This window comes from Quercus robur, chromosome 11, assembly GCF_932294415.1.
Source record: "Quercus robur chromosome 11, dhQueRobu3.1, whole genome shotgun sequence".
In the NCBI taxonomy this organism is placed as follows: Eukaryota; Viridiplantae; Streptophyta; class Magnoliopsida; order Fagales; family Fagaceae; genus Quercus; species Quercus robur.
In genome coordinates this window covers 54,895,064-54,906,382 of record NC_065544.1, presented here as the reverse complement: position 1 = coordinate 54,906,382, position 11,319 = coordinate 54,895,064, and the positions used below count along the sequence as shown (strand labels likewise).

General features: G+C 35.4%; 1 protein-coding gene across 1 annotated transcript; it reads right to left on the bottom strand.

Annotated features, from left to right (window-relative positions):
* Positions 1 to 2,509: 2,509 nt before the first annotated feature.
* LOC126705878 (protein ALTERED PHOSPHATE STARVATION RESPONSE 1-like) lies at positions 2,510 to 9,385 on the bottom strand. Its single transcript, XM_050405107.1, has 4 exons — positions 7,737 to 9,385; positions 7,354 to 7,565; positions 6,765 to 6,988; positions 2,510 to 4,164 (listed from the first exon to the last, which is right to left on the bottom strand). The coding sequence occupies exons 1-4, from the start codon at positions 9,082 to 9,084 to the stop codon at positions 3,459 to 3,461; spliced, it is 2,490 nt and encodes an 829-aa protein (XP_050261064.1). The 5' UTR covers positions 9,085 to 9,385; the 3' UTR covers positions 2,510 to 3,458.
* Between the last annotated feature and the right edge of the window lie 1,934 nt (positions 9,386 to 11,319).

The window sequence follows — 11,319 nt, the reverse complement described above, 5'->3', positions numbered from 1 at the left end:
TATCTTGAGGCTGTTATAAATGAAGACTGACTTAAGGCATATATTCTCAACCAATTGGAGCTTTTTGTCACATTTCATGATGTGCCACTTCTCAACAAAAGGCAATATCCATGCTGAGGACCACTGCATGTTTAGTGTGAGTTTATGTATTGGCGGCTAAACAACTCTTGTTTCGGCACATTGACACATTCCACACTTTCTTGAGCATTTAAATAAATGCAGAATATTGCATCCTATAGAGCACCATCATAATTTTCGTTTTTCATGTTCGTTTTGAAATAGTTTTTTTAGTTTTTTTTTTGTTTGAAATTTTTAAAAAAAAAATGTACTAAAATATACTTATACAATTGTACATTAAAAGTGTAAAAACTTTTAAAAAAAATAAGATTTTAATAAATTATACATAAAAGTTAAAAATTAAAAACTAATGCTAAAATTTAATGCCAAACTCACCTTGAATTCCAATAGCAACTCCAAAAATGCAACTATGCAAGCTTCAATCCCATTGTAACACAAAACTATGCAAAAGCAAATTAAATTTAGCAATTAAAATGTTAATAGTAGAAAGAACTTATGATTTCTTTTATTTAATTGTAATTAATGTTACATTTAAGCTTTTACTTGACTATTGACTATTGTAGTAGTAGTAGTAATATTCGTCATTTAAATAGGACACACGGCATATTAGTTGGCTATGGACTATTTGTGCAGTACAAGAGTCGTGTGGAGAACGAATATATGCCGACTTTGCTTTTGAAGATTAGCATGAACGAACGAACGTGTATATTTCGGTGGGGTTTGATGTCGCCTTTTTTTCTTTTTAGAATTTTTGATACGTTAATCATATCTATAATAGTTCTTTGCCAAAAGGAAATAATTTATTTTATATATATATATATATATACACACTATAATACGGTATTTTATCAAACATTCTCACACGATATGCAATGCATTTCAATAATTTTTTCTTATAAAAAATTGTAAATTTTTAGTGTTTTATTTTATAGACAATAAGAATGATGAAGTGATTTGAAAGTTACATAATAAAATTACTAATATAGAAAGGCATGTAAGCATGTTACATGTCAACTAGAATACAAATTGGAAAAAAATAAATACAAATATCGTTTTGACAAAATAATATTGCAAATGTCCTTCAATTTTTTTTTTTTTTTTTCTTTTTACATTCCTGATTGTGTGTGTGTTTTTTTTTTCTTTTGTTGGACTTTGTTTCAACTTTGCACTAAATTTGAACAAGAATAACATATTTTAAATCAATTTATTCTCATATAAATCTATAAACAAAATGACAGCAAAATTTCGTTATACTTAAATAATTAATGTATAACTTAAAAAAAATTAATATAATAATAAATATATTTATCCTATCAGTAATCTTTTTAATTACATAGTATAAATACTACAATGTTAGTTTCAATGTTGGTTCCAATAAATGTCACTAAAAGAAGGTAAGAAATCTAAATAGTTAAGACTAATTTGAGTGAATTTACAAATATTTAATTTTTGATAACTTTTGAACAATTTTTTTCAAAATAACTAAATATGAGGAAGAATGTCACATTCTAAATTTATTATTATTATTTCAAATACAAATAATTTCTTATATAAAGTTCATAAAAATAATCATATAAATCATGGTTTTAAAAATGGTGTAGCTCTTAGTTGTTATAGATCGAATTATGATCCAGTTCCCAGTTGAATTGGCTGTCCAGATTTTAAAACCATGATGTAAATTCCTATAATATAAATAATTAATTCACAACTATAAATAATTAATATAATATATTTACATTTACTTCATTGGATAATTCAATGAATTAATACTTTGATATATAAATGTAAATTTTATTGACGTAAAAGCTTAAATATATCTATATATATATATATATATATATAACTTTATTGAGGCAAAAGTCTAAATAATAATTAAAAAATCACAAAGAATGCAATATATTGCAGAACATATTGTCCTTCTTGAGGTTTTTGCTTCTTTATATATAGATTTTAGCCAACTCCCTAAGCTCATATCAAGTAATGATTACATCAGCTAGATAAGGATTATCACTCTAATAGCAAACTAGTATAGAGTTATATTAACAAATGCTCTTATGACAAATTTTTAATAAACAATTTTAGGAAAATTTTAACACAATTTTTATAGAAAATATAAAGAATCGTAAAAAATTAAATATTTTTTATTTTCCTATAAAAAAATTTTCTAAAAATATTTCCTAAACTAATGCTCTTTTCACCTCGTATAAAGTAAGCTAGTATCTTCCATTCTTCCCTCATGAATAGTTTGGGGGATATTCCTACACTGCTTCTTCAGGATATCATTAGCACAAAGGGAGAGAAGAGGAGAGTAAAATGAAAAAGTTCCCTAAATATACTAAAATTTAGTACATTCCGATCACTTTCTCCCTCAATCTAACCATAAGGTTAATCTTCAAGCAGTTGCATTATTCCCACCCCGAAAGGAAATTCATTTGGCTAATAGCAATACCGCTCTTTATTGAAGGTGCTTGCAGTTTACTCGGTTTCAGGATTCATCTATACAATAAATTGATGTAAAAGAAAGTTTTAAACTAAAAGAAATAAAGAAAGAAATAATTTATCAAACTATTGCATGGGCTTATCTATGACTTGCGTCACTCTGAACAACCCAATAGCCTATTCTTAACTCAAAACTCATGCAAAACTGGAGGGAGGCCCCCTTTCTGAGACAATTTGGCCTGATGGTACGTCCCATGTAGCCCTTCATTGAAAAAACTCATGCCCCAACTATCTTTTCCATGAAAAAAGCTGGGTACAGTTTGGGAAATTGTCTCATAGGATGTTTAAAAATGAGAGTCCCACTCACACTGCTTGTTGCTTACTGTACATAATGCAGTGCATATAGCTCATCACGAAATCCAATGAGCAAAGACATCATTAAGCATCGCAATCACTTGGCCCAACTACAGCTTTAGGATACTTTTGTTGTCAACAGCAGTGACTTAAGACAGTCTTTAATCAGGCACAAAGACACCTTGTATCTAGCCCATGTTCTTTCCATGTCAAGTATCACTCACTTGTATTGGGATTATGATGAAACAGTTGGACCTGGATGACCTCTCTCATCAATGGCAATGTAATCCTCCCAAATCCAGGCAAAAGTATGGATTGCCATACAGTTCAGGTCCACCATCATATGACTCATAACCAGGTCTGCTCTTGATAACGTGAACAACCAACCAAAGTAGTCCATCATGGGCCACAACATTTGGATTCCTTAAGACTCCACATGATAAAACCCTCAACAAACCTGAGCTTCATAAAATATTTTGAAAGGGCTGATAGCTGCAGATAATAAACCAAATTACCAATGCAAAAGCTTCGACACTTTTATTAACTACTCAGCTCTATGAAACTCTTTCATGCTTTTGGAGACTTTCTTATTCACCAAGGGGCAGAAGTTCCTGGTAAGCTTTCATGGATTCATCCATGAATTTCTCCATGGCCTCAAAAATGCGCTGCAGACTTGCCTGTATACTACGATTGCTAGTGTCACTAGGATATACAATCTGTTCATCTGAGTGAATGTTACCATCCTGAGTGAACAGAACCATTTTCTTGTCTAATGCCTGCATCTCTTTCTGTATTTTCTGGTCCTCTCTATCCAAATTCTTAACCATCCTCTCCAGATCCTTGTTCACCATCATTCTCTGGCGCATTTCATTTTTATCATGTTCCCAGATCTGTAACACACTGTAGGTAAAAACACGCATACAGTCAACCACTTCCTTCTCAGATATTCTATCCATAGCTTGTGACCACCGATTACAGACTACAAACACAGGTGGTGCACCAATCCTACTAGGTGAGAAGGGAGCTGGTCCATCCTCTGTTTCTTCAGGTTCATCATAAAGGCATTTCAGAAGCCAATTATTCAAGGCTCTCACATAGCCCTTCTGGGCATTTACCCAACTAGAGAATGTGTCTGTCCATCTAATAAGCTCATGCTCAAGCTCCAAAGTAGCTTTAATATGAGAATCACTAAGCTTCTTGCCAGGTCCAATTGAACCTAAACCTTTGGCTTCTCTGATTGCTTGGCATTGACTACGATGGCATTCTAACATAGATTTCCACATTCCTGTCAACCTGAAGGATAATTAACTCACATTAAACACCATCAAGACAATACAAAACAGAAAGCCTAACCGGTAACCGCAAATTACATACAAAACAGCATATGCACAAGGCTGTCAGTCACAAAGAAATAAAAATTCCAAACTAGCAACCATCAAGAAAATAAAATGCATTAAGTTTATATAAATACATAAATATAATAAAAGACAACAAAAGGATTAGTGTCAATTTCAGGGGGGCAGGGGGGAGGAGGGAGAAAGCTCTCATTTTTAGACGTCCTTAACCAATACGTAATTGAACACACTATAGGCAACATATATTTTCTTCTCACATTTACTAGTGTATGTTATAAACACTTTGTTTGGCATTTGGCCTCTTCAATGCCATTTGGAGCAAGCAAAATCTCACCAAATAACATTATCCAAACTCTCCGTTCTTTTTTTTTTTTTTTGATAGGTAATAAGAGTATTATTAAACAAACTGTAAAACTGAAGAAAGCAAATACAAGGTGTTCATACTCTCCATTCATATTTTGAATTATAATATCCTAGGAAGCTCATCCTAAGAGATCAGAAATTATTTGTAATCAAGATCATTCTATAGGTGTATGTTCAATCATAACAAGCTTAACTACTGGCCACCTATCTTGGCCTTAGGAAATTAATAAAATGAAGATTCAACAATTATGAACAAAGAATAATAGTTAACAAATTCTTGCACACGTTCAGTATCTATTCATTTGAATTAAATTTACTTACCTTTGCGAATATCTCTCTCCTCAAACGCATTATAGTATACAAAACATTGGAGTATAACATTATAATTAGCACTTAAAGGTAGTGTTACTGTAACTAAAAAATAACATTCAAAAAAGAAAGAACGGCACCCTTTTATCTTAGCATCAATTTTGGAACTTAAAGCACACACTTCTACATGTTTTAAAAAAGACCTTGAGCTTGGAGTAGGACACATTAACCATTTGGTCCCATCTTTCCACTTTATTTTTCTGCAAGTAAATAATCCATTGAACCCAAGGGGGGCCACTCTTCTACTTTAGATCCACTTCTGTGAGCAAATATCTATTCCAGTGAACAAATATGATGCCACAAGAAAAATTAACATATGTACTAATAATATATGAAATGTAAGAGGATTCTGAAAAGGACATTACACTTAACTACACACGCACACACACAGAAAACGTGAGACAAACTCCCAGACACAGTGCAATGTATAAAACAATATTAAGGCCTCAAATCGCTTAACCTAACACAATACCCTACTACCATATGGCAAACACACCTCATTGCCATGGAAGTAGCATTTCTAATCACCCTGCAAAGCGAAGAGTGAACTACTGCACATTTTGCCACTGCCATCAGCAACTGTGTCAAGCTCTCACCAGAAGACCAACCACAATACTATTATCATTTACAACTAACCAAAACCCTAGCAAACAATTAGCCACACCCCAAATCCCATTCAAACATTGCAACAGCATCATCATCATCCAATTAACTCTCCCAAATTTAACCATACTCTTTCAAATTTTAGAAATCCTAGCCCAAATTCAACCTTATCTGAGATGCCTACAATTTGTACCCCACAACACTCACTGCATCTTCTCCTCTGCTGTGTTCAGAACTTATGCATCATTCTTCCTTTATTGTTCTTTGATTATCTTGGCAACAGCAGTTGGTATTTATCATGTTTTATCTTGAACTGTGGGACATGATGTGGTAGAGATTGTTTTAAAAAAATAATGATAATAAAAAAATGGTAATGACCAAGCAAGCCATGAAGATGGCTATAAAATCGAAAAGACTTGATATGTCTTAAAAAACCCCCAGGACAACAACAGGTATAGTCTCACGACTCTTTGCAGGATGCTACCACAACAGTCTCTTCAAATTACTTCACACTGAACAAGCTTCACAGAACAATTGACCCAAGGATCCAGAGGAACATCAAATTCATAACCAGCAAACTTTAGCCTTATACCAATATGCATGCCCAACCCACCACTGAAATTTTCAACTCTGAAATCAACTAAAGGAAATCCCCTAAACCTAAAGTCTAATAACATGACAAACGTGGTTATCAATCAAATGTATTATGAGATACATATCTAGTCATACCCACATCGTGCAAACATAGAGCAATGGTGAGAGCAAGTTGGCACATGTGTTCACTTAACCACGCACTAATACTATATTGCAACAACTAGGCACTAGTAAATGCTGCACCTCACAGTCTACAATTCATCTATTTCTCTTCACCCTTTCTATGCTTAAGCACAAAACCAGTTTTTACCCTTGCTTTAAGAAACACAGGTACATGTAATAACTGGGTTTTAAAAAATCCCAAATTCCCCAAGTCATCCCTATTTAAGTGATAGTAAATATGCCACCCATCACAATAATAATCATGTATGAAAACATTGAAAAGACAGGCGTCCAGAAAAGCAGTTAATCATGTCAAATAATATGCCGCAGTTTTAATTTGATCCTAAATTTCTTGGAGACACCATCAAGAGTGACAGAAGGGAATAACAAAACTAAGACTAATAAAAGGCTGCTAAAGGAAATTAAAAGATTTGGAGATTCACATACCCTTTAATTAATTCATTCAGTTGGGGCCACAGCTCTTCATCTCTAATTGTACTTATCTTCACAGATATCCCATCAACAACCTTAATAGCCATTCTTATTTTTGTGGAAAGACTCCTTATTAAAGTACGAGTAGTATCAACTTTTGTAGCCTCAGCACCCCTTTGATCTAAGCGCTTCAGCTTACTTAGCTTCCTGTCATGCACTACCCGCATCTTTTCCTCAGCCTACAAACAACACCATGTTAACAATTCAGTGCAGAACATAAAAGACAAAAATTAGGACAAGTCAAAGAACATAACCAATGCCCCAGAGTGTCGATCAAAACCACCAAAAGGGCGTCACATTCTTCTCCCTTTTTTATAAATGGTATGTTATACACGCATTTAGTGAGCAACCTCAACCTCAACATCCACCTCCACCTCCACCCTATTCTTTGTGGTCAGAGGAAGTGTGATTTGTGCTAGAGCGGACTAATTTATTTTGTAGTATTATCCAAGAAACAAACTGGCGCATAACAAAACAAAAGTATTTTTAAAAAAGCATATACTGATTCGAACTTCTGAACAGAAATAAAGACGGGACCGCATACCTTAACTTCATTATAGAGCTTCTTCTCCCAAAGATACAGCTTTTGTAAGGTAGACGAAAGGTTTCTAGATCCAAACGTCACCACATCTTCATCCGCATCAACCTGAGCCAGACCAGCAGAGGCCGACGGCTCGGCTCCCCCCTTAGAAGTAGAAGGGTGTGAGGATACTACCGAGGCCGAAGGAGTAACCACATGCAAAATCTTTGAAGAAACTGTTCCAACACACACACTCAAAACTCAAATTCATACATAAAGATAGCGTTTTTTGTTCATGATCTACAAAATCTTTCACAGATCAAGCAGCCTAAATAACACAAAAGTCACTACCTTGATAAACAACATGACTAAACACAAAACAAAAAAAAAAAAAGTAAAGTTGGTACCTGGGTGTCTACGGTTATAAGGGAGCTTTCCCACTTCAAGCAATCTGGCAACCTCATTCCCAAACTCCGAAGCTCTCTCAAACAAGACCTCAATTTCTCTAGCCACCTGAAACACATTCAAACCCTTGTACCTAGACCTACCTTCCTCATCCTCATTCCCCACCACTTTCTTCTCAACCACATGCACTTCATACTCCGCCCCATCATTCTCCACACCACCAGAACTTGGCCTCGGCCTCGCCTCGTACAACGAAGTCGAAGCCTCGTGATCATGAACCCCACCAACCACATCATCATCATCCTCCACCATCACAGCCTTAGAATGATTCCCTCTACCCCCTTTATCACCACCACCCCCTACAAACTTCTGATCCCCATGAACTTCCTTCACCACCTCCCTGTGGTAATAGTTATCCTCTTCCAGCTCCGGTATCCCCTCCTCCTCCCTCACCTTCGAGTCCCGGCTCGGCGTGTACGCCACCGCCGGCGACGAAGCCGAGTAGAACTTGTCGTAACTCTCGAATGGGTTCAAGAATTCCCACGCCGACGCCCGAGGCGGCGAGGGAGGAGGCGGTGGCGGCTTCGAATCCGACGTAGAACCCACCGCCGCGCCGCCGTAATTCGGCGAATTCGCGTAATACCCATTTGAATTGTTGAAATTAGGATTTGGATTCGAATTCGGATACCCATATCCGTAATTTGAATAAGGACTAGCACTAGGATTGCCATAACTATTTCCATAATATGGATAAGCATACCCAGAATTTGACGATTCACCCATATAAACAGTCTCTGGATTCGGCGGTCTCTGCTCGTACACCACCGAAGGCGGCGTAACTTTATTCTTCATATAATACAACCCATCACCGCCACCACCACCACCGCCATACCCATAATCCGGGTCCTGACCCGGATCCCGATAATCTATATGGTGTAATTTCGGGGTTGAGTCACCCGAGGGAAGATCAATATGGTGCGCCCCGCCGGAATCGTCGTCGTCTTCATCAGAATCCGAGTAGAAATCGAGATGACCCGAATGAGAATCGTGGTTCAGAGCATGGGCGTGAGCTTGAGCTTGAGCTTGAGCCTGATGGTGAGCATGCTTCGGGTCCGGGTCGGGTTTTCTGGGAGAACCGGGTATTGGAGACGAGGAAGAGAGATGAGACGGATCTTGCTGGTGAATGAAGTTGTGAAGAGAGTGGCCGACGGATTTGAGCGAGTGAATATAAGCGATGTGGGACTGAGCCAAAGCGTAGCGATAGTGAATTGCTTGGTCGAGAAAGGTGAGCCTTTCACGACACAGACTCACCGCTGGGAGATCATCCACCTTTGAATTCGCGCAACCCATATATTATTTCCAAGTAAAAACAAAAACCCAGAATTTATTTTTTTCGAGTTCGGTGTCTGAGAAAGAAAAGTTTTTTTTAGAGAGAGAAAACCATGGCTAAGGTGAAAGAGATCACTAAGGTAAAGTGAAGAAGAAGAAGATGATAAGGGAGAGAAAGGAAAGGAAAGAGAGTACAGAGAAGGGAAAGGGAAAGGGAAGGACAGAGAGGGAATCTTTGCCAGCGCGGAGTTTAGCGTCGGTTTGTAGCTGAGAGAGAGAGAGAGAGAGTGTAAGAGAGTGAGTGAACAGTGTGTGTGTTTTGCGTCGGTGCAATTCTTCTAATTTTCTAGAGTTTTGGGGGTCTACCTTTTAAACTAAAACGTTAAAAATAAAAAATAAAAAATAAAAAAAATTCCAATTTTTTATTTTATTTTATTGATATTTTAAAATAATTATTGAAGTGTAACTTGTGGTTCATGCTAGGGCAAGGTTTGGGTCACAACCTTTGAAACCATTGAGGCGTGAAAACGGATATTGATTCAAAAATTTTACCAATTAAATTAATCGAGTCTAAAATCCATCATATATATGTATTTTAGATGGTTTGCAGACTGAAATATAGTAGTACTAAACTTGATATTAATATTTTTTTTAAGAGTAGTGTTTTTGCTTAAAAAAAATTCAACTTATGGATGTGGTCCATTGTAATTTGTAGAATATAATTTTTGTGTGAGTTTATCATTCATGTCATTTTTATTGTTGACCTCGATCACAACATATCAACTCAATATTTATAAAAAAAATGAATTTCTCTTATGAGAAGATATTTTTTTGTATTAAAAGACTTTATTATTAGTATTTTAACTGGATGAAGGAACTTCATGGTGAGGGTTTGGTCAATCAACATTAGATTACGTGAGAGAATAGTATTATAATTTGAAGAGATAGACTAGGAGAAAGAGAGAGGGGGGTTGGACTTAGACTAGGGCAAGAAAGTAAGGGAAAAAGAAACACGGGGGTGTTTGGTTTGACGGAAAGTTTGACGCTGTTGCCGCCTTTGGCTGTGGTCTTCCATTTGGTTTTCATTTTCTCAGTCAAAATCAATTTTTGTGGCATTACAGATTTGCCCTTATTTGATTTTCTGGGGTTTTTTTTTTTTTTCCTTATTTTGGAATATCATTAATTCATTATTATTGTTCGTTACCAGGAAATTTTGTAACTGACCAACTTTATGGGTCTTTGTTTTGGTATCCGTGTATGAGAATTTCTTGCATTTACACCTATTATTTTCTTTTCTTTTCTTTTCTTTTCATACTGTTTTTCTTGGAAATAATGTGATGGTTCAAAAAAAGCTTTTTGGGTTTTTCCTGGTATGAAATTTGAAACTTCCATGGCATGATTAAAAATTGTGGCTCTTCCAATTCAATTTGGAAATGGATTTGGTTTTGGTGGATTTGGATTGGATTGGATTGGATTGGATGGAACTGGTACATTTTGTTGTTAGTGCCCAATAGTTTAAGAGCGAGTTACACAATTTTTGATCTGAATTGATGGACCACATAAGCAAAAAAAGAAAAGAAAAAGAGAAATGGAGACAGGTCAATTAAAGCATATTCATAAATTTGTGAATGATATAAAAAGAAATTTATCATTTAAAAATAGTCATGTTATTATTGGAGAAGCCATTGGACACAAGAGCTACCTAACACACCATATGACATCCAACTAATCAATGTGTACTAAGTACTAATTAAGGGGAAATTACTGTGTACTCCTGGAGTATCATAAATACGTACTCTCCTCTCTCACATAAATAGTGAGTCTCACTAATTAAATTCATGATAGGACCCACTATTCATATAAAAGGGGAGAAACACATATTTATGATACTATGAAAATACTTAATAATTTTCCCTAACCAAGTAGGAATTTCTTACCTAGAAAACATTTTGCTATTAATACCAATAAATGGTTTTAGCTTTCAATTCCACGAATTTTTTTTTGGTAATGGTGGTTTTATCATCATGTTAATTTTGTCAATTATTTCCCATATAATAAACTATACAACTTCCTGCCCCATGCTCGTGGTCAAACAGTGTTCAAAATTTGCTTTTGTTTGGATGGGGTACAAATGAAAGCTGCGTGTCCAATTCTTCTCAATTTTATAGTGGTCAAAATTATTATGGTTTTTTTTAATTAAAAAAAAAAACTAGGTATTTGTTGAACAAACCACTACCAGTCAATGCAATAATGTGT